At 45.0% G+C, this 22,243-nt stretch overlaps 4 protein-coding genes across 4 annotated transcripts; 3 read left to right on the top strand and 1 right to left on the bottom strand.

Moving 5' to 3' along the window:
- Positions 1 to 12: 12 nt before the first annotated feature.
- znf277 (zinc finger protein 277) lies at positions 13 to 5,218 on the bottom strand. The gene is made up of 12 exons (XM_068739541.1): positions 5,190 to 5,218; positions 4,208 to 4,409; positions 3,749 to 3,837; positions 2,479 to 2,561; positions 2,308 to 2,399; positions 2,015 to 2,125; positions 1,790 to 1,922; positions 1,444 to 1,511; positions 1,250 to 1,346; positions 1,018 to 1,060; positions 747 to 921; positions 13 to 597 (listed from the first exon to the last, which is right to left on the bottom strand). The coding sequence occupies exons 1-12, from the start codon at positions 5,215 to 5,217 to the stop codon at positions 405 to 407; spliced, it is 1,314 nt and encodes a 437-aa protein (XP_068595642.1). The 5' UTR covers position 5,218; the 3' UTR covers positions 13 to 404.
- A 553-nt stretch (positions 5,219 to 5,771) lies between these two features.
- On the top strand, positions 5,772 to 9,051 carry immp2l (inner mitochondrial membrane peptidase subunit 2). The gene is made up of 6 exons (XM_068739508.1): positions 5,772 to 5,875; positions 6,629 to 6,766; positions 6,911 to 7,014; positions 7,295 to 7,360; positions 7,894 to 7,996; positions 8,076 to 9,051. Exons 2-6 carry the CDS (start codon positions 6,632 to 6,634, stop codon positions 8,199 to 8,201), a joined length of 534 nt encoding a protein of 177 aa, XP_068595609.1. The 5' UTR covers positions 5,772 to 5,875; positions 6,629 to 6,631; the 3' UTR covers positions 8,202 to 9,051.
- Positions 9,052 to 9,504: 453 nt separating this feature from the next.
- On the top strand, positions 9,505 to 11,845 carry pdcd2l (programmed cell death 2-like). Its single transcript, XM_068739688.1, has 2 exons — positions 9,505 to 9,987; positions 10,934 to 11,845. The coding sequence occupies exons 1-2, from the start codon at positions 9,516 to 9,518 to the stop codon at positions 11,527 to 11,529; spliced, it is 1,068 nt and encodes a 355-aa protein (XP_068595789.1). The 5' UTR covers positions 9,505 to 9,515; the 3' UTR covers positions 11,530 to 11,845.
- A 563-nt stretch (positions 11,846 to 12,408) lies between these two features.
- On the top strand, positions 12,409 to 19,167 carry slc7a10b (solute carrier family 7 member 10b). Its single transcript, XM_068738929.1, has 11 exons — positions 12,409 to 12,523; positions 14,426 to 14,630; positions 14,783 to 14,934; positions 15,759 to 15,884; positions 15,956 to 16,109; positions 17,862 to 17,985; positions 18,145 to 18,248; positions 18,328 to 18,424; positions 18,555 to 18,704; positions 18,835 to 19,012; positions 19,079 to 19,167. Exons 1-11 carry the CDS (start codon positions 12,409 to 12,411, stop codon positions 19,165 to 19,167), a joined length of 1,494 nt encoding a protein of 497 aa, XP_068595030.1.
- The last annotated feature ends 3,076 nt before the right edge of the window (positions 19,168 to 22,243 follow it).

The raw sequence follows: 22,243 nt of genomic DNA, 5'->3' as shown, positions 1-22,243 counted from the left end.
ATACTTCTGTGTTCAGAACAAACCAAAGGTGGTGGAGAGAATGCGAGTTCTCTAACAGAGAACCCTCAACCACTGCCAGAGACAATGTGAGCCTTCATATTTATGATTTATGTTGCCTCGGTTATTGCTTTTTTTTTTATTGCACACATGACTGATAGTGATTTAAAGGGTCCAGAGGGGTTTCTCTGCAGCGCTGTGGCAGAAACACTGAGCACGCTCCAGTTTGGCTCCTCCTCCTGGCAGCTTTCACTGGGGAAGGCGGCGCCGAACATCAGGCCGACTAAAAGCAACAAGACTGTCAAATAGAAAGGAAGCCATGAAACGGAAGATGCTTTTTGTGAAAGGACCTCTGATGTCGACAGAGTCGCTTCAGTTTGACGTCCATCATCATCATCATCGTCATCCTAGCTGCTGCAGGCGCTTCTGCCCTTCAGCAGGTGGTTGAGGACGCTGGTCTGTTTCAGGACCCTGAGGTTCGAGACATCCTCTGCGATGACTGGGACGTCCTTGCAGCGGTTCGTCTCGTCTCTCTCATCCTCTCCGCTGTCACGTAAAGTACACAAGAGGGCGTCGTTCTCGTAGGTCGGAAAGTAGTACCTGAGAAGAGAGGAGTCGCGTTGATTTACGTCTATGAGAAGAACTAAAGGAGTCGAAGGACAGTTATTATTTAGAGTTATATGAAATAAACGCATCCGTAAATAAGAGAACATTCTGACACTTAATTTGTAGCTATTTGCTGTACGTACTGTGGCTGGTTCCACGCCGACGCGTCAGGCAGCATCATCACATGACCTTCGTCCACGATGTGGCGGACAACGTCGTCTCGGGAGTCGAACTTCTCTTGGCAGCCGTAGCAGCGGCTCTGGTGGATCTGCCGACGGATGAAGTTCACCAGTTTGACCTGCTGGTAGAACCTGAGACCTGCGGGTGTAAATAGGATCTCGGCGTGTATCCAGTCCACTGGATGCAGAGGCATCTGACAGGGCGCCTCCCTAAAGGTGAGTCGACGTTACCTACCGAGTTCAGTCCTCAGCTGATGGAGGTCGAAGCCGTGAGTGTCCTGAAACATTAGACACATTAGAGAACGGTTTCCTAGGCAACGTAGGTGGATCAGCTCTACGCTGGTTACACACTCGTGATGCGTAGATCAGCTCTACGCTTTCAAGGCTCTGAGGGTGTTCATGTCTGGAAGCAGATCGGGATGATCCTGGCTTCCTGTGTCACGTTTTTTTTTTTTATGTCGTGCTACCTTCATGTGTGTGTAGATCTGGTCCATCGTCTCTGACTGATGATCACAGAACAGACACACAGCGGAGACCGGATGAGCCTGCCAGTCCGACCAATCACTGCGGACGACAGACAGACGGGATGAGAAACCAGCTGGTTCTCTTCCTCTGAGGAGATCAGTGAAGCTGAAGCCTTTCACACGCAACTGCTACTTACTCATCTTCATCATCTACCAGCTCACGGTCATCCTCACTCTGGACTTCCTCCCAGGTCTTCCCCAGTTCCTGACGGGACACAGAAAAACCGAGTCTAGCTCTCCACAGATTTCTAGAAAGGAAATGACTCAACCCCTTCAAACGGGGCGTGTACTTCTGAGGGGGCGTGCGCTTTTGTCCATTTAGAAGGAAACTTACTTACTTTTAGCGTGACTGTGAGATTAGCACCAGAGCTAACATCGGCGGTTCAATATTTGTTTAATATTTCTCTAATAGAGAGTCACCTTTCAACAATGATTAAATATCACTGTGTACTCCCGCTAGTCGATCTCTTTTTGTTGCGTTACCAGGTAGTTGATGATGTAGAAGCGGTCGTATTCGTGGTTGCTGGCGTTGATGCGGCGGTGGGATTTTTTCCTCATGTGATCTCTCAGCGTGGTTTTGTCTCTGAAGGACTTCTCACAGTAAAGACACTGCAGACTGACAGGAGGACACGGTAAACGTTAGCATCTATGTTCTCTGCATGCCAGCTGCGTAGAGGATCTAAACTTCTAAAGCTCTGGTGGTCTCACTTGTCCAGTTTGCTTTGCATCGTCTCCAGGAACTGTTTGCAGTAGACGATGTTGTCCGGCAGGCCGATGCTGAACGAATGTTCTCGGGCCATGTGGTTCAACAGAGTCGACCTGGAAAGGCCAAACTAAATATTCAATGTGCTGAGAGACACTTTGATGGAACAGCTTTAGCAGATAATGAGCCAACATTTCTTTTAAATATAAATAAATACATTTTCTGTCCTACTAAAGACATGTCAAAACTTTTTTTGTTTTGCTTTTTTCCTGGCTGTAGGATGAATTCAGTGTTCAACCTGTTGCCAGTGAACTCTTCAACACAGAACATGCAGACATGGCTGAAGCTGCTGTCGTCTCTCTCCGCCTGCTGCTGCTCCAAAACGTCTTCCTGTGAAGCCAAACACTGAATCAGATCACGGCGGGCTGGACTGGTGGCAGACAGAGAGCATGCGAGTCAAGTTCCTGACCAGTCGTCTCTGTTGGAGCCGCTCTCTGAGGAGACGGTCCTCTGGTAGGACGTCACACAGCAGGAAGTAGTCCTCCTGCTTCTCTGTGAGGACAAGATTCAGATCAAACAATCAGACACATGTCAGGCTGTGAAATGATAAAAGCTTGTAAAGTAGGAACAAGATTACAGGATAGTTCTGACATCACAATGACGAGGTGAACAAGAACAGGAAGGCAGACGGCGTGAAGTCGCTAGTAGCAATCGCTGGGGCAGAGGTTCCCAACAAGTTCTATGCCCCCCCCACCCCCCCACCACCACCACTAGAAAACCTTTAATATGTTCTCACACCCTCTAAAAAAGTACCATCATGTGAAGGATGCAATTTATGATAAGTTTGAGAAAACAAATGTATTTAAGCTAAGCGTTTATCAGTATTAGCAAAAATAATGGAGGCACGGTGGCGTAGTGGTTAGCGCTGTCGCCTAACAGCAAGAAGGTATTGGGTTTGAATCCTATCTCTGCAGTGTTTGTATGTTCTTCCTGCGTGGGTTTTCTTCAGGTTCCTCCCACCACCAAAAACATGCAAATTAGGTGAATTGTTTATTCCAAATTGCCCGTAGTGTGTGTGTGTGTGTGTGTGTGTGTGTGTGTGTCTGTGTTGGGAACCCCCGGCACCAGGGCATAATTAAGTCATCTGTTCCATCAAAATGCAACGAGTGTCTGAATGATTGTTGCAGATAAAGTGAAGCTAAAATAGCTAAATTAAAACAGCCCTGCAATGATTACTGACTGATTGGTAAATGTTAGAACAGCCGTCTGTCTCTCCATATTAACACTGATCAATGACTATTGATCTATCGATGATAATGGCGGGTTAATCAGTCAGAAGAAGACATTTACAGTGAACCGTTTACAGATATAAGCGATTATGTTTTCATCTGAAGGCCACTGAGATGCAAACTGACCAGAAATTATTTTATGCAACGTCAAAATTAGCTAGTTGGCTAATTAGCTAGACATTACCATGGTTACAGAATAGGTCACCCGAGTTATGACGAGGGCACGGCCCCCAAAAGGTGCCGATATCTGACAAAAAGATATTGATTTGGATCATGGTGTAATACATTCTGATAATTAAGTGAGGAATGATGTTTCCCGTCATGAAAGTTTTGTTTCGTCTTCATAAGAGACTCTATTTTGCAAATTGACTTTCCCTCTGGGATCAATAAAGTTATTCTGATCCTACTGAGAGCTTGGTGCCGCAGGTAAACGTCTGTCAGTGAACTCACCAATCGGACCATTGGAGTTAGTCTTAATCACGCTGCAGAAGTCTGTAACCGGCTGCTCCAAGAATCTGCCCTTCCAGTATAGCAAGTACCTGAAAGACAAGATGGAAGACATCACAGAGACACCGGCGTCGTCTCCCGTCCATGTGGCGATGAGTACGGACTCCTGCCGTGGTTCTAAGGGACAACCCGAATGTCGTTTGTCAACGATTCAAATACAGAACGCAGACGATGGATCATGAGGTGATCCATCATCTGAGATTCATGTTTGGTCTGATCGCTGAACCGAACCTCCATATGCAGTAAATAAACAGTAACATTAACGACCATTAAATATTTATGCTCATAGGCTGAACGGTAAAATCTATCAAAGTAAAAAACCCAATAGATCAAACAAAAGTCTTGCTCCACTGAGACTGGTCTGAGATCAGAGACGGGGCAACGTGTTCCGTGTGGTCATACTTGGGCAGGTCTGCGATCAGTTTGACATCGGCGACGACCGTCTTGTGCTCCACCAGCAGGTGTTTGAGGAGAACGTCTTTCTGCTGCTGACAGACGGACTCGGGACAGAACAGACACACCAGCAGCTCCAAACTGGGCCACTGTTTACTGGGAGGACTGGTCCCGTCTGGAAAACACAGCGGCTCCAGGATGCTGTCTTGAGCTGCGAGACAGAGACAACCACATGTTAACGTCCACAGATAATGTAGAACCGTCTATAACTAGAAAAGCACTCAGAGAGCGCAGACCTCCCCCAAGCAGCTCATTCCCCTCATAACTGGATTGACACCGTCCACATGGTGATCTGGATCATCATCAAAAGGTTCTAAATTGTTCTTGGTGTCTTTTTAGTTGGCTGTTTCTAGCTGACAAACTACTATGAGGGGGGACACTACGTCCATGTGTCGAGCTCTGTTCCCTGGCAGTTCCATCCTCAGCGTCCTTCTACCGATATAGTCCCCGTCTCTCCTCTGGACATGTCCAAACCATCAGAGTCTGGTCTCTCTAACGTTATCTCCAAAATGTCTGACCTTCACTGTCCCTCTTATTGTCTCATTTCTAATCCTATCCTGGTCTCTCCCAAGGAGAACCTCAGCATCTTCATCTCCTCCACGTCTAGCTCCGCCTCCTGTCTTTTCCTCAGAACCACTGTCTCTAAGCCGTCCATCATGGCTGTCCTCACCGCTGTCTCTAAGCCATCCATCATGGCTGGTCTCATCGCTGTCTTGTAGACCTTTCCCTTTATCCTCGCTGACTCTCTCCTATCACAGAGCACACCTGATACTTTCCTCCCTCCGTTCCAGCCCACCTTTCACGCCATTCTTCACTTCCGGTCAACTTTCGCCATCTCTCTGCCAGAATATTTTTATTTCAAGACTAATGATGCTCTGTCAACACAAAGAACGACTTTAATCCGAGAGAAACGTCTAAAATAAGAACATACCGTCCTTATCCCTGCTCCAGGTCGCCATCTTTGTTGTCACGTGGTTTAGAAATACGTAACCGACCAATCAGAATTAGTATTTCTTCTTCTTCTCCTTCTGTAATGGGGAATTACCGACACCTTCTTCTTCTTCTTCTTCCTCTCCTTCTTCTTCACTTTCTGTAATGGGGAATTGCCGCCCCCTTCTGATCCGGAGAGTGAAATCATGCTCCGATATGACAACTCCGACTCTAAAACATTTGTATACAGATAATAAGCACTAATAAGGATGCCATTTAAACTCGCAGATACATTTTCCCCCTCCGGTCTATCGAGCGGGACGCATTTATGACCCATGGGAGGTCCACGAGACGTGACGTCACGTGACGTCGGCATAAACAGGGAAGTCGGGCTTCACGCTGGTGGTAGGTTTGTAGCGTCGTTCAGCTAAAGCTAGCTAGTAGTTTCCCATGTAAACGTGTGAATTTAAACGTCGCTTCAGAATGACGTCACCGCAGGCAGGTGTTCGTGTTTCACTGAACCGCTGCTTCCGATTGCTTGTTTTAATGACGTCATCGGTTCACGGTCAGCCGCCGGGTAGTAGCAGCGGCTAGCTGTTAGCGTACAGCCTAAAACACATCGGTTTGCAGATGGAAGACGTGATTAATGCGGTGAAAGTGGAGTAAAGGTGATCTGGGAGTCTAAAGGTGCGTTACGCCATCATTACGCATTAAACTCACCTTTTCAAAACTTTACAGTGACGCTGTTAGTCATTTCTTTGAAGTTTATTAGAGTAATTAGAATCTAGCCGTACATCTGTTATAAAAGTCATCTGTAAAATAACTAAATACATGTGAAGTACCAACTAAATTATAGCCTAAAGCTTTATGAAAATAACAATTCATTTATTCAAATGATCCGAAAGATGCCTAAAATAGGAGGAGAATAAAAGTCTAACCTCTACAAACACTTTTAAAACAATTTAAAGATAATACGAAATATGATATGACCACAATTAGTCATTTAAAAAAATCAATACATTCTGATATCTGATTAATCAGCGAGTGATTTATTTATTTTTCATTAGAGAGAAACCATCTCTTTGTGACAAGGCTTTTATTGTGAAAGAGTTGCAGGAAGTCCTGGGGAGAAGGTTCCTGCTGTAAATGTAGCCACTGTCATCTCTATGTCTTATTTTAATGAGAAAGTGAAGGAGAAAAGTTAGAGGTGGTTAAAACAACGATGTGTACGGGAGAGGTGTTTCATTTTCATTCATTGATGCAATCTGAAAGTACAACATGGGGACGAGGGTGGAAGGTGGAACAAGCTTGAACGTCAGAGTGTTGTCGTTTTTTGAGACGTATTTAAATTTTCCACACACTCTGGGGAGGGAGCAGCCATCTTCTCTTGGGAGGAACATAAAAGAGAACACCTTGTTTTTCTTGTTCGTTTGCTCCCAGCTCATGGCTCAACAGCTGAAGTCGAGCAGACGCTACCTGCGGGCGTTTGTTAGCGGTTTCTTCGTCGCCGTCCCCGTCACCGTCACGGTCCTTGATCGTTTCGCCTGTGTGGCACGAGTGGAGGGGGCATCAATGCAGGTGCGTCCGTACAACACATCCACCAATCAGAGTGCACCATATGTCCTTTTGGGACATCCTGTGACGCTCAGCATTCTGTGTATGAGGATTTATTAATGTGTGAAAATGTGTATTCCTCATATAAATTGTGCATATATGTTTCAGCCCTTCCTGAATCCAGAGGCGGGGTCAAAGTGCGACATCGTCCTGCTGAACCGCTGGAGCGTGAGGAACTATCAGGTCCAACGAGGAGACATCGTGTCTCTCCTGTGAGTAAAGAAAAAGGATGTCTTCAACGATCAGCCAATGCAGAATGGAAATGCTGGTGATTGGTTCTATTTCATAAACGACAGTCCGTTCTGAATCTGTCATTCAACAAATGTCACATTTCTGCCTGAAATATTACAGATGATCAAAGTTGTTGGTGAGTGATTGTCTTTCATTAGAGAGAAACCCTCTAACTTCAGGTTTACGCCACTTTCATATGATGTTTAGTTTCCATTTGTGTTTTATGCTCATTATTTTTCATGTTCTTTCTCCTTCCCTCAGGTCCCCCAAAAACCCCCAGCAGAAGATCATCAAGCGGGTCATTGGTCTGGAGGGCGACTTCATCCGGTAGGAAGCGACCCCACATTTATCCTGTCCCACCTCTGATCATATCTCACTGCAGTCCAGAAGTTCATGCTGATTTCTCACCAGATGAAATAAAACGGATCTTTTTTTTTTATGAGGAAAGTAGGGAAAAACACAAACCTTCCTGTTTAGACAAGAAAGGAGGAGGAATCTTTATTTAAATCTTCACTATCAAGAGGCACACCGCATTAAGAGCCACAGGAACAGACACATCAACGCTCATTTAATGTCCGGGTTAATTTAATCTTGCCTTTAACTGTGCCATTCACATTCACAAGAGTGACCACGTAGCTGCAGAGTCAGGTGATGTCATTTGGACTTTTTGTTTTCATTTCTTTTCGACACTGTTTTGTTGTAAGTGCCGCGTCGTATCGTTCCTGCAGCTTGAAGCGATCTCTGGCACAAGAATTTCCTTTGGGATTAATAAAGTTCTTTCTCATTTCATCCTGATTGAAACTGCCCAGCGGCTCACCTTTTAAGAGAAAAGCCTGATTTCAAACCACATTTGTTTTCAGGACTATGGGCTACAAGAATCGATTTGTTCGAGTGCCCGACGGTCACTTCTGGATCGAGGGGGACCATCACGGTAACAGCCTGGACAGCAACAGCTTCGGACCGGTATGAACGAACCACCAGTCCGATCAAACCAGTGTCACATGTTCTCTGACTCTGAGCGGTGCTGGGTTTTTTCCCCCAGGTGTCTGTGGGACTGCTGCACGGTCGAGCCTCTCACATCATCTGGCCTCCAAAGCGTTGGCAGCAGATCAAACCCTGTCTTCCCCCAAACAGAGGACCGCTGGACACCGAGGAAGAGTCGGAATGAAGACAGATTTTAAGACTGCCATCAGCTGAAGTAGGAGGAGGCATTCGTTCGGCCGCCACATCTGAGTGCTTGTTCATTCCGTCACCGGCCATTGGTTACCAGGGACAGCAGGAACTGGAACCTGAACACTAAAACCATGACCTGGACCTGAAATCAGCTCCTCCAGGTCCAGCCTGGCTGCTGCTGCTGACTTTTTTGTTTTCTCTCACTGTGAATGGAAGTTTTTAAGAATTGTTTCATTAAACAAGACATTTGAGGACGGCGGTCATTTTACTATCCCGCAGTTTAGAAAAGGTCAGGATTGTCAGCGTATCCGTCTGTCTTCTTTAGCCATGCATCAACATTTTTGGTTTCCTTCACATCTTATATTTGTCAAGATGATTTTAAAACGACTAAAGATCATCATCAAACAAAAAAGGTTCTCATGGAGGATCAGTTTATTCTTGTGTTTTACCATCTCAGCCTGAATGTTAATGCTAAAGAAAGGCTTCATTCTCACTTGGCGTCCTTCAGGAACTGAACGAGCAGCGATAAGGAGGTGCTTTCCATCAATGCAGCTTGTGACGCTGGAGAACGTTGAGCTAGGCTGTGTTAGCTTTGCTAACTGCAGCCGATTGAACTTTGTCACCACTTGAAAATGTAAAAAAAAGGGAAGCAGTTCAGTTACCGGCTGCACAACAATTCACCTGCCACTCAGCTCAGGAGAGCAATGTAAACGGAACCTGCGGTATCTAATAAATGTAAGAGAAATGAATCACGTGACCAAGTGCTTATTATCATTTTGGCTAAATTCAGAGTTAATCTTTCAAAAATTAAATTATAATTGACAAAATTACCATATTTAATTTGCAGGCGTATAATGTGGGCTGTCCCATCAAATAAATAAGAAAAACTCCCATAACAGTCCATCTTTTCATTTAAACTAACTCCCTCTTCGGATCTCTTTCCTTCGCTGCTGACTTTCATAATTAACCACCTCGGACCAGCTGTTCTGGTTCTTCTCTTCGGGAACCCCACTGACCGGCCCGTTTTTAGAACAACCAGCTGACGGAAGTATTTCGGTGACGGACCACTCATCCTTACTTTTCAAGCTGGTTTTCCTTCCCATGTTCGTACTTTAATATTAACGTTAAATAGAATCCATCCGCCCGTTTTTACATGTATGTCCTGATGTTGTTTCCTTGTATGACTTACAACATTTCAGGTTAAAAACAAACTTTTATTTTTACTGAAGACGCAATCACCTGACGGTCGTATTTTGATGACGGACCCAGATTCGCCCACTTCCGGTAGTGCTCTCAACATGTGAGAGAGATGGCGTCCTCTGCTCGGGAGTTAACGCTGATTGGCGTGTGTGACGGAGACATCGACCCCAGAAGACACAAGACCTCGTTTCTCACCAACAAGGTGGGCGGCCCGCCGGACTGGTCGCCGCTCACCGCCCGACAGTCTCCGTGCTGTGGACGCTGCGGGTCCACGCTAGTCCACGCGGTTCAGATATACTGTCCTCTGGATGCCTCCCGTTTCCACAGGAACCTCCACCTGTTCGCGTGTCCGCAATCAGAATGCCGCGGAGGCCCGCAGTGCTGGAGGGTCCTCCGTTCTCAGTGTCTGGAGACCGCGGTGACAGCGAGCCGGCCCGCCCCGGCTCAGGAGGCTCCTCGGTCGGCCACTGCCTGGTGTGACTCTGCTGATGACTGGGGGGTGGAGGAGGAGGAGGAGGAGGAAGAGGAGGAGGATGGATGGAGCGGTGGGAAGAACAGCCACGTCCAGGTGGAGAGAGAGGGTAGGAATCTCCACAGAAGTACTTGGGGCAGTTACTGACGTCAAAGTAGTACAAAATACGCAATTACAAGTAAGAGTATAGTAAAAATAGTTAGAAGTTAAACTTGTTAAGAAACACATCGTAGGAAAAAGTTATTTATAAGATAAAAGTTACTCTCACAAGTACAGGTAGTGAAATACCGGTACAAGTAAAAGTAGTCTAAACATCTGTTATAAGTAATGGTCAAAAATACAGAGTTACAAGTAAAGGTAGTAAAAAACATATATATATATTTAAACTGATGAAAAGTACTGAAAGTTAGACTAAGAAGTCAGATGAGTACAAAATACTGTAAAAGATCAAAGTATTCCTTCAGTACTAAATACTCTACCAGTTTCATATGTTATTACTTGATTCAAAGTACTTTGTCCTTTTATTCATCTGCTGAAGGAATTATGACTTTGAGTTCATTTGTGCTTGACTAGGTAGTTTCAACTACAATCATCAGTTTAGTAGAATATAAAAGTATGTTTTCAAGGCGGATCTATTAAAGTAGCTTTGAAAGAAAATACTGCCACGACTAAGTACACACCTTAAAAGAAATACAATACATGAGTAAATAGCCTTTATCACTTTAGATTACTAGTCAACCATTTTTATATTTTTAATGTTCTCACATTCATAAGAAAACTTTGAACTTTTTATTTTCGACTTTGTCCCGTGAGGCGTCGCCACAGCAAATCACCGTTCTCCACTTCACCCTGTCCTTTGCATCGTCCTCCCCAACACCAGCCACTCTCACGTCCTCCCTCACTACGTCCATGCATCTCCTCCTGGGTCGACCTCTAGCCCTGTTCACTCCAGAGAGGGAAATTAAATGCATTTGGATTGGCCGTTAAATGTCCCAAACTTGACCCTTGACTTCAGTGATGTCATCACCAACCGGCTTGTTTTTCTGTCCCAACAGCATCGGAAAGGGACGTCAACAGCCAACTGCAGGATCTCAGTCTGGCGGAGTCCCAGGGGGACGTTCCCATCCTGCGTTCATTCTTCATCAGTGTGGTGGACGAGTCAGACCTGGCTGGCGAAGAGGACGACCTGCAGCACGTCCAGCAACTGCTGAAGGACTATGAGAAAAGGGAAGGAGTGGTGGTGAGAGCGCTAGGGGGTGTCGACTTGGAGGAAAAGTACGAGAAAGCAAGCGCCAGACATGGAGACGGCCTCTTCGCCAAGTTCATGAAGAAGATCTCGCTTTGTCCTCAGCAGATCCTCCGCTACTGCCACGGCGGGGAGCCGCTTTTTATCTGTAAGCCGCCGCCCAACATGGCTGCCGTGGTTCCGGCTTGCGGCATCTGTGGAGGCTCCAGGATGTTCGAGCTGCAGCTGATGCCAGCGCTGGTCGGTGTGCTGCAGATGGCGGGCGGCGGCGGCGGGACGGAGCTGGAGTTCGGGACCGTGCTGGTTTACAGCTGCACAAACAGTTGCTGGACGGCCGAATCCCAATCGGCCGTGGACGAGTTCTGCTTCGTCCAGTTGGACCCCGACCAGCAGCTTTTTAAATGATCAAGGCCTCTTTGTCTCCATGGAAACAGGGACAACGTGGAAGCAATCATTGTTAAACAAGTGGATTCATCTAGTGTAGCTGAACACTCGGGCTGAAAGGTGTGGACGCTGTGACATCACCGCTGGCGTTACAGGTGGAAGAATTATTGAAGTCTTTTGGTTTCAGAATAAATGTGATGAATTCCTGTTTTTTTTTTGTTAAATGAAGAATCTTTGGATTCTTGGTAGTCACAATCATACAAAGACCCATAAGGGAATTAAAACAAAATATAATTTATTATTATAGTAGATACTTTTAAGTGGAAGTGCCTTTTGAAAATAAATCTAAATAAGTCTTGAATCTGCTCGAGTCTTCTTCCTGTTTGTCAGAGCAATGTATATAAATGATCATTAAATCATACGCTGCTATGTCTGCTATCGGCACACGTAGTCATTGTGCTGAGTATAATCTAAAGTGTGGAAATCTCTTCTGTATCTGAATACTCTAATCACCCATCGTTCTGTCTGAATATGTGACGTTAGTGCCGTCTTCATGTCTGTGTGATTTACGCATGGTCACATTCTTATTTGCAAATATGTGACAACACGGACAATGAAAAGTACTTTATCTTTTTTTACTCAAATGTGTTTCACTGATTCTGTATTCATCCACATTTTAGTTGAGTTCTTTTAATACAGTACTTTTATTTTCGTACTTTTATTGCCGTATTCAATAGAGGACCTGTTAAGGATCACACCCCCCCCCCCCCCCACAGTTGTACTGTTTAACATTCTGCGCTGGACAGCGGCAGTTTGTTGCGCAAGCGCAGCCCATTCATACAGTCTGAATTCAGAGAGGAGAGAGCACTGGGAGTACTGGGAGTTCTGGGAGGAGCGGACATGGATCCTGGAGCGATCGGCTGCGCGACGGAGGGCCAGAAGAAGAAGAGTGACCCGGACAGGGTGACGTTAAAGAAGGAAATCGGGCTGCTGAGCGCCTGCACCATCATTATAGGTGAGGAGGCGTCACATGTTGCTTCAACAGCTGGTCAATGATCTGAACTATCGGCTGATCGATCGGCCAATCAGGCTCGTGCAGTCCTAGTGCCCACGTGTCAATCAGCTGGAACCTAAATTATCATTTCGGGTGTCATCTTTTAAAGTTCTTTAAAGATGACACCTGATCTAAGACGTTTCTCTTTCTGCAGGCCCCCCCCAGGGCCCCTTAAGCCCCCCTCGGGTTTTCATGCTGGGTTTTGCAGCATGATTGATCAGCCTTGCTGCAGGGGGCATTAGATTACACCCCCCGCAGTGTTTGGAGAGATGGAACAAGTTGGGAGAAAATGGGTGCTGATGGGTTTTAACATGGCATCCGTTGATTTACCGCAATACTCAAAATCAGCTGTAAGTGATCAGGACAGGAGGTTGTTTGGTAATCATTCTGACACTGACCAATCAGGACATTCAGCCAGTCACAACAGTGTTGTCAAGGAAACAAGCCATTTTTGTAATTTTTCTTTAAAAAAATTGTATAATAAGGGGACTCATCAAAAATCTGATTGATCTGATAATCCAGGTGACCTTTTTCAGAAGGTCCCAATAACATGTAAGTACATTAAATATGCATACGGTGATATAAATATATACACAGTGGAATCACATTTAAGGTGCAGGTATTGAGATTAAAGTCGCATAATTACACAAATTCATTCCAACCACCAGTGGTCTCTTTAAAAACGAGAATGTCATGGATAAATTATAAAAATGTTTGTCAGTTACTTCAGAAAGTGAAAACAATGTATATTTGAGTCTCATTACATGTAAACTAAAACGTTTTGAGCATTTTTTGTTAAATAATTACTGCCTACAGTGAAAACTAGAAAAACACATCTTTCATGTAAATCACTATAGAGTATAGATACCACGAATCTCAGTCGCTTTCAGTACACAAGACAGTTGTAAAATATATATATATATATATACATACAAGTCCAGTGTTGTAAATAAAACAAATAGTTTAAAGCAAATTAAAGCAGAGGAGAGGATTATTTATGGTAAATGTACACGTGTGTACTATACATGCATCATGAAGGATTTATATTGACAGTACATGAAGACGTTTACGTCTCCCAACCTGGAAGGTGTAGGTTGTATTTATTCATAGATGTGTTTTAACTTGAATTCAGCCAGTCAGAATTGATCAAGTCGGGTGTATCTCACCTGGAGCTGCCATTTAACAGGCATCGCTGGTCTTTACTGGGGGATGGGGATGTGGCTCCTGGTGTACAACCCATCAACAACTCCATCTGACTGCCTATTAGCAAAGTCAGCCATAAGTAACTGAGGGGGAGGAGGAGGAGGGCTTGGACCAGGTATTTGTCCTGCAGACACTGAGGAGGATGTGGGTTTCGGTCACCGGAACAGACAATCGATTGCTGCTTATGTAATGGCCGTCTGTGCCACTTGGCTGCCTCTTGCCATGCTACTGGTGGCGCTGTGGTGTGAATGTGTTGCTCTATTGGTAATGTGAATACTGAGGCTGTAGCGGGGGTGGGAAGGTGGGGGGGTTGTCCCGACTGAGGGATGGCTTGACCCTCCTCCTCTGAGTCACTCTGCTCCAGAGCTCTCTGGGTTTTAATGCCCCCTAATAGGAACAGAGGGGTCACAAATCTGCAGTCCTGACAAAGCCAACCTGAACCCAAATTTGACATGGAAAGAAAAGATAATCAGAGTATTCATTACTTTAAAAAGCTACAAGAGATCCAAAGGCACCACATTCGTCAGTTCATTATCTCCTGAAACATGTTGTTGCAGGGACGCGTGATGCAACACACATGATACAACTTCCTCAAATCATCTCATTCATGCTTTGAATCAAATCACAAATCAGTCACTATCTCATCACTTCCCTCCTCAGGGAACATCATCGGCTCTGGGATCTTCATCTCTCCAAAGGGGGTCCTGGAGCACTCGGGCTCAGTGGGTTTGGCCCTACTGGTCTGGCTACTGGGAGGCTGCATGGCAGCCTTAGGCTCCCTCTGCTATGCTGAACTGGGCGTCACCATCCCCAAATCTGGAGGAGACTATTCATACGTCACAGAGATATTTGGCGGTCTGATGGGGTGAGTGAAGTCTGCTAGGATCAATGGAAACACATTTATTGTCAATGAGCGCCATGGGTGCATCAGTTACAGACATTACACATAATCATGTTGTTCATGAGGGACGCCTTGACCGGTCGTGGTGTCAGAACAGTGCACGTCTTCCCACTCAGGTTTCTGTTGCTATGGAGCGCCGTGCTCATCATGTACCCGACCACACTGGCGGTCATCGCCCTCACATTCTCCAGCTACATCCTGCAGCCCGTTTTTCCAGACTGCCTCCCTCCACATATGGCAACAAGGATGCTGTCCGCCACCTGTCTCTGTAAGTAGATCGCCATCTTTTTTTTTTTTTTTACCATGTAAAGCATCATCTGGTGAAACAGATAAGCACAAAGACATGACGCAGTTTGGGGGTTTTCCTGTTGCTGCCTGCAGATGCTGATTTTTTGTTGTTTGTTGTGGGAAATCAAGCCACACTGTTTGATGAGCTTTATTATGGAGCCCTGCTTGAAGAACCCATCCAACCTGTGAGGAAGAAACTGGGGATGCTGCTCCATGAAAACCAAACCTTAGCATGAGGACGGGTGAAATGTATTTAGGAACCCGTTAAGCTGAATAAAAATAAAATCCTCCTAATTATCGGTTTAGAACCAGTTTCAACTCATCTCGTTTTTTTTGCTTTTTAAAATGGAAGTATTTTATTTTTGGTGGCTACAGCTTGTGTTTGTGTAGAGAGAGAGGCCACCATGAGGGAGAGTGTGGCTAAACTGATGACAGTGATGGACGAGGTGAAACAATCATGGCCTCTTATACTCGACAGTTTCCCACATTACTGCCTCCCATGACAACAAGCTGCTGCCACCCACCACCAGCCCACAAGCAGCGGGTCCCCAATGTCAGGAAGGAGCACACTGTTCTTGACACACTGAGCGGCTGCCTCCTGACCCCTGCAGAAAAATACCTGACATTGAAACAAGAGAAGATCTGAATTAATGACGCGCAACAGCCTCAAGTCACAAAGAGTTAGAAACTCTGGAGGTGAACCAGGAAAAAAAAGAACCTCTGGAGCCAGGAGTGTGTGTGTGTGTGTGTCATTCTGGTCTATGTTTGTGTTGTCCTGCTCCTGAGAGTGTGTTTTCTGCTCAGTGCTGCTGACCTGGGTGAACTGCTTCAGTGTTCGTATGGCCACCAGGATCCAGGATATCTTCACAGTAGCAAAGCTGATGGCTCTGGGCCTCATCATCGTGGTTGGCCTGGTCCAAATCTACAACGGTAACAGTCGTCTAAATCTTTACTCCTCCCTGAAGTAGTGAAAACAAACTCAATTGTGATTTATCTTTCAGGGAAGTATGAGGCACTGACTCCTCAGGTGGCTTTTTCCATGGACAGGATACCATCGGTCGGTCAGATGGCTCTGGCCTTCCTGCAGGCATCCTTCGCCTTCAGCGGCTGGAACTTCCTCAACTATGTCACAGAGGAAGTGGTTGAACCCAGGCGGTGAATATTAATATTTAACATCACCGTCTCAATGTCTTCCTGAGCTCTAACATCTCCGACGTTCAGCTGCCATCTCAGTGTGTGTCTTGGTTCACATCATTTGTATGAAAATGTGTTTACTAGCTCTCAGGTGGAGAGATGAAACGACTCTAGAAACTTTCATATCTGTTTGTTAAATGCGAACCAGAGTATCTAACTTAGTTTAAAGACTGGAAACTGAGAAAGAGCTGGCCTGGCTTTGTGTTCATCAGTAGGAAAGTCCAACTACTGGAATCTCTGGACTTCATGAGTTACACTTTGGTAATCTCTAAAACAAAAAATCAAAATGATAAATTCGCAGATGAAAGTTCCTGGACTGTTTCTTGGCTTGGAGAATTGCCTTCCTTAAAATCATAAAATAGTCAAGCGTTTTGAAATTTACAAGCAACCCTGTTAACTGCCGACTTTGAGACAACTATGTCTGAGATTGCTGAAGTTAGAGCAAATGTTGAAAAGGAGAAGAGAATAAATAGCTCTCCTTGTGGAGACAAAAAACAATGTACGAGATTGGAACTCAAAAGTAACTCATTCTTGTGGGTGTTGGACTTCACAAAGGTTGCCCTTTGTCGAGGTGAGAGGAGTGATGCTTTGGAACCCTCAGACTTGTGTCTCTTTGCAGATGACGTGGTTCTGTTGTCTTCATCAGTGAGTGACCCTCAGCAGCACTAGAGCAGTATGCAGCCAAGTTTGGAGACATGACAGTTGGTTCCATACAAATCTGAGGCCATCTGCTGAAATAACGGTGGATTATGCCCTCCAGGTCGGGGGTGAGTTGCTTCTGCATGTTTAGTAGGGTCTTGTTCGCGAGTGATGAGATAATGGACTATGAGATGGACAGGTGATTTGGTGCAGCTTCAGCAGTAATGATGTCATTGGATCGGATCATCTTGATCAAGAGAGAGTTGAGTAAAGGCAAATATCTGGATCTGCCAGTGCATCTACATTCAGCCCACACGTGTGGTCATTAGTTCTGGATCTGCCAGTGAATCTAGGTTCAAGCCTCGCCCATGGTCATGAGTTCTGGATCTACCAGTGGATTAATGCTCCAAATGTCACCTATGGTGAGGAGTTCTGGATTTAGCAGTCGATATTGGTTTCCAACCCCCATCTGTAGTCATGAGCTCGGGGTAGTGTAACCATGGCAACCACAGATATACGTATATCCTTAGATTGAAAGTCGATGGTTAACAGGGTCACTTACCAAATGAAAACATCAGTATGTACATTACAGCAAAACAAAAGGGATGTTTTCATGCTTTGTTTTTTGGGCAGATAAAAGACATAAATTCTATTAACATATGCATAACATACCGTTAGAACACACCCCCCATCTTCCTGTCATGACTGCACATCCTATGGGACTTATTGAATGTCTGTACTTCCTGATTAGACTGTTCAAATGTCTACACTTCCTGTTGATAGTGTTCGGATATATTCATTTCCTGTGGAGTCGATTGCTTCGCATTCACACATCTGGTGGAAGGAATCTGGGCCCTTGTTTGTGGATCCGTCTTCTTTTTTGTTTATAATAAGAGGAATGTTTTCTGATTCTAACCTATATGTTAAACATATTAGCCGGGACATTTTAGAGTGTGTAGTTAAGGGCAAGTGAACCAGCCATAACAGGTTTGTCCTTTTTAAAAAGTCATGGAGTCAATTTCATCCATGATTTAATAGCCCTTTGATTTAACACGTGTGCATGTTGTGTGTCAGGAACCTTCCTCGTGCCATCTACATCTCCATCCCATTGGTGACCTTCGTGTACACGCTCACCAACATTGCCTACTTCTCCGCCATGTCACCTGTGGAGCTGCTGTCATCCAATGCCGTGGCTGTCGTGAGTAACGTCCCTCCGGCTTGAAAAACCTTCAAACAGAAGAATGTGAATGGAGCAGTCGTGAAGTCACATCATGTACCTGCCATTAAAGCACACCTGGCTCGCCTGTTGTTCTCTGGCCATTTGTTATGAGGTTCTCTCCGTTGCTCCTCTCCGCAGACTTTCGGGGAGAAGTTGCTGGGAATGTTCTCTATTCTAATGCCGATCTCTGTGGCTCTGTCCACCTTCGGAGGAATCAACGGCTACCTGTTTACCTCCTCCAGGTGAGGTCAGGTGTGTTCCTTCACGTCACCGCTGCGTTAGCAAATCTGCTGACAGGCTGGCTCTTATTTCTGGCTGCAGGTTGTGTTTCTCAGGAGCCAGAGAGGGTCACCTGCCCAGCTTACTGGCCATGATCCATTACAAGAGCTGCACTCCCATCCCTGCCCTACTGGTCTGCGTACGTACCGCTTCACCTTATCACCTCTCTCCTTCCAATAGATGCTTGTGTGGCTCGAACTGGAACGTTTTAATAACTTGCCGACAGAGAACAGATGATTTCAGGGTGTATCGGTCCCTGTGTTTTTCAGTGCGCTGCCACCATTGTCATACTTTGCATTGGAGAAACACACAACCTGATCAACTACGTGTCCTTCATCAACTACCTGTCGTACGGTGTCACCATTGCTGGCCTGCTGTACTATCGCTGGAAGAAGCCCAACCTGTACCGGCCCATCAAGGTACGGCACCAGGCATGGCTGTGTCAGAGTAGTTTAACTGACCTACAGGCCACTCGCGTTCATGGAAATAATGCACAACACCTTATTTCACAGCTTCAGTTCATTTACGATGCATCTGCATCCTGTCCAGGTGAGCACGGCGGTTCCTGTGTGCTACCTGCTGTTCTGGGCTCTGCTTCTGGGTTTCAGTCTGCACTCCGAGCCGATGGTTTGCGGCGTTGGTTTGGTCATCATGCTGACTGGAGTGCCCGTCTACTTCCTGGGTGTTCACTGGAAACAAAAGCCAAAGTGCATCTGCAGCTTCATAGGTGGGTGTCTGACAGCAGGTGCGTGACTGCAGGTTGGAAGTCTAACAGGTCTTGTGTCTCCTGCAGAGAGGGTGACGTCGGTGGGCCAGAGGTTGTGTTTCGTGGTGTTTCCTCAGTTGGACCCCATCGATATCACAACCCTGTCAGAGGACTGAGCCTCCAAGCCGTTTGTCCCCCCCCCCCCCCCGTTTCTTAAAAAGCTTGTCCTGAACACGTTTCCGTTGCTTTTATAAATCCTGACTCCCTGTCCCGCTTTTTTTTGGCTAATTTAATCTCACTGTTGCTGCCGCTTTTTAAGTCCTTTTCACGCCACGCCGCTATCTAGTGTCAGTACTGTGAAAACGGTACAAAGGAAAACACCCGGAGCATTCAAACCAACAGCTTTCATGTATATTCTTTTTCTTTGCTGATGACTGACCACTTTTCATCATGTTACCTGTTTTCCTCCTGTTAAACTCTGAAGGTATTTGAAAAATGCTCCACTGTTTTTACTCTCTTGAGTAGTTTGTACAAAAGTAGCAGCTATCCTGTATTTATGTCAGGATGAACTTATTGTTGCAACGGAATCAGGAAACAAACCAAAACACCAAAAACACACGCGCCACAAAGCTCTCAGGTCCACCATCGGCAGGGTGTGAGTCGGATGAAGGCGTCGTTGCTATTTCTCACAAAACAAAATCAGCCAGTGCGATCAAACCTGGTAGAATCATTAGAGAACCTGTCAAAACACAGATGGAAAATAGAGTTTCAAGTAGAGGAAAAGTTTCCTTGGACAAAAGTCAGTTTTATATCACTTTAAGTGTATTTATGCCTGACATTTTCACCATCTCCATTCATTTTATGAACGAGAGGTGAAAGCAGCTTTTAGAAATGGGTGCCAGTAGATATTTAACACACAGGTTGTCATAAAGGAGCGACCAGAAGCCTCATCCGGTTCTTTAGGAAAGTCACACCAGTCTGAACATTTTGAGACTCCTGTGTTTCGCTGGTCAATGTGAAAACTGATTGTTTGTTTTAAAACCCAAAATTTGTGAAATCCTTCAAGGGTTAAAATGTGAGGTTTACAGCCGCAATGGAATGTCAGGATGAAACTGAGATTGAAGCTGGCTTCAAGGCATCCTATAGGTCAGAGTGAGGTCAGGTGAGCATCAGGATCAGGATGAGGAAGAGGAGGGTCAACAGAGTCGATGTTTAAACTACATTTCTATGTTAACATGAAGATATTAATAGTAACTCAAGAGTGAACACTGACCTCAGATGTCTGTGGAGGTTCTCAGTCATCCAGGGCGAGGTAAATGTCCTGTGCTAGCACCCTGCTAACATGCTCAAGTCAAATGTTTACAGTCCTGGTTCTGATTGGTCTGATGATTAAAAATGACATTAAACTGTAGATGACCTGGTTTGCATGGCTTTTCGGATATTTGTCGGTCAATCACTTCTTGCTTCCTCCAAATAGCAATGGTCCAGCAGTGCTGCTGAGCACGCCTCCTTAATGCACTAACATGATGGGATGTGAGGCTTGAGGGCTTCATAATTCCCTGACAGAGACATGGTGACGCTGTATATTATTTGTAAAACATCCACTGGCAACACTGGGATTGTTTAAAGGAATGCTAACATCTTGTGAGCAAATATAGCAGACCAATAAACTAGAATGAACGAGATCAAGTCTCATCAATCTTTTTGATGTATGCTTGAAATCATCACCAGCAGGACGGATGTCAGGAGGCCTTGATGACGATGATGAATATATTTATTAGATAGAATGTTAGAGTACAAGTACAGTCACACAGTAGCATGTATTACAGTACAAATAAACTCAAACATCCTGTCTAAGATGAGCATTTCAAAAAAGCCCTTGCGGTCTTGTTTCCGTTGAAAGTCCTTAGTACATAGTACCCTTAAATGACTGGGTGCCGTCTGCCTGTCTGGCTGGCTGGCTGTACCATAGGAAGAATATCCAGCCATCAGTGACCTCAAGCTCTTGGGTTACGCAACAGAACAATGGTTCAAAGCACAGCAAGTCTACATGTGAATGCATAAAAACAAATAAGTAAATAATTGTTTATTGTGAAATGAGCTGAAGCCGGCAGGTCATGCTTGAAAACCCTCCAACATGGGTGGATTAAAACAATTCTGAGAAGAAGAGCAGGCCCAACCATTTATTAGTATTAACGGGCAATTACTTTCGCAGACAGCTGAAATATGTGTTGAATAAGTGTCACCCTCATTGACTGGAAGGAATGTTTAAAGTCTGCATTTTGTGCTCACTGGCATTGTATTTTTTCCCTAATTAAAATTATGCTGCTGATCTTTAAATGTGAGAAACAAACAAATCCGTAAGAGGGCAAAAACTGTAAGGCAAAGTTCTGAAAAAATGGAGCCTGAATATTCTGGAGTGTTTTTTTTTTTAGCTTATAATATATTTCAATAATTTAACTTGCACCTCAAGTAATTTTTCCATGTCAGTTTAATGTCAACAAAATATGGAGTTTCTTTATCAATAAGAACAGTATCATGCTGACATTCTTTACTGGCGAGCTCACGCGTCATGGTGACGTAATACCAAACAGGAAGTTTGAACACGTTGACTTCTGTCCCCACGTGACTGCACGTTCCGCTGCAGAGATCCGACAGCGTTTAGTTGGCAGGGTAAGTTTAATGTTGGTCACTTTGTAAACCTGTATTTATATGCTAAATACGTATTTAAGTTAACTTTGGGCTTCGGACGGTCTGTGGGAGCGTTAGCCTGTTAGCATAGCATAACCCGGATAGAGTGAACTGCATTCAGGAAAGTCTGTTAAAAGTTTATAGCTTGTCCGGTCACTGTGCAAAAGGCTGACCAGTCTGTGGGTGTTGGGGTAAAATGATCATTTTAATAGATGATTGTTATATTTTACTCTTGATTTTTTTCCACTCATCGCCGGAGAGCCTCAGATGACTGCAGCCACACTGAAATGTGTGTTGTGTTGCTCAGCTATCTGTGTTTACTATTATATGCCGGATCGAAGAAACAACATGCCGATTCTATTTAAGTTAGGTTTGTAGTCTATTAGACGTAAAATCCTGTCATCCTGGGGTAAATAGGTTTTTAGAAAAGGATTTCTGTTAATTGTTTGGCTGGAATATTCTAAGGACCGAAGCCAAACCAGAGAAAACGGTCCGTCCAGTCGGGGTTCGGGTTTATTACCGGTTCCTCTGTACTGTCAGCAGGACGACTGAGCCCCCATG

This window comes from Brachionichthys hirsutus, chromosome 5 (genome assembly GCF_040956055.1).
Source record: "Brachionichthys hirsutus isolate HB-005 chromosome 5, CSIRO-AGI_Bhir_v1, whole genome shotgun sequence".
Classification (NCBI taxonomy): Eukaryota; Metazoa; Chordata; class Actinopteri; order Lophiiformes; family Brachionichthyidae; genus Brachionichthys; species Brachionichthys hirsutus.
Note: the sequence above shows the minus strand (reverse complement) of the source record. Positions and strands in the feature narration are given on the sequence as shown.

Bases quoted from the DNA above. Each gene is read 5' to 3' on its own strand.
- slc7a10b (XM_068738929.1), top strand. From the start codon at position 12,409: ATGGATCCTGGAGCGATCGGCTGCGCGACGGAGGGCCAGAAGAAGAAG. The intron at 18,249-18,327 runs GTGAGGTCAGGT...TTCTGGCTGCAG, and splicing joins TACCTGTTTACCTCCTCCAG to GTTGTGTTTCTCAGGAGCCA. The intron at 18,425-18,554 runs GTACGTACCGCT...TGTGTTTTTCAG, and splicing joins TCCCTGCCCTACTGGTCTGC to TGCGCTGCCACCATTGTCAT.
- pdcd2l (XM_068739688.1), top strand. From the start codon at position 9,516: ATGGCGTCCTCTGCTCGGGAGTTAACGCTGATTGGCGTGTGTGACGGA. The intron at 9,988-10,933 runs GTAGGAATCTCC...CTGTCCCAACAG, and splicing joins CGTCCAGGTGGAGAGAGAGG to CATCGGAAAGGGACGTCAAC.
- immp2l (XM_068739508.1), top strand. From the start codon at position 6,632: ATGGCTCAACAGCTGAAGTCGAGCAGACGCTACCTGCGGGCGTTTGTT. The intron at 6,767-6,910 runs GTGCGTCCGTAC...TATATGTTTCAG, and splicing joins TGGAGGGGGCATCAATGCAG to CCCTTCCTGAATCCAGAGGC. The intron at 7,015-7,294 runs GTGAGTAAAGAA...TCCTTCCCTCAG, and splicing joins GGAGACATCGTGTCTCTCCT to GTCCCCCAAAAACCCCCAGC.
- znf277 (XM_068739541.1), bottom strand. From the start codon at position 5,217: ATGGCGACCTGGAGCAGGGATAAGGACG. The intron at 1,923-2,014 runs GTGAGACCACCA...TCCTCCTGTCAG, and splicing joins ATGCAAAGCAAACTGGACAA to TCTGCAGTGTCTTTACTGTG. The intron at 1,061-1,249 runs GTAGCACGACAT...CTAATGTTTCAG, and splicing joins AGATCTACACACACATGAAG to GACACTCACGGCTTCGACCT.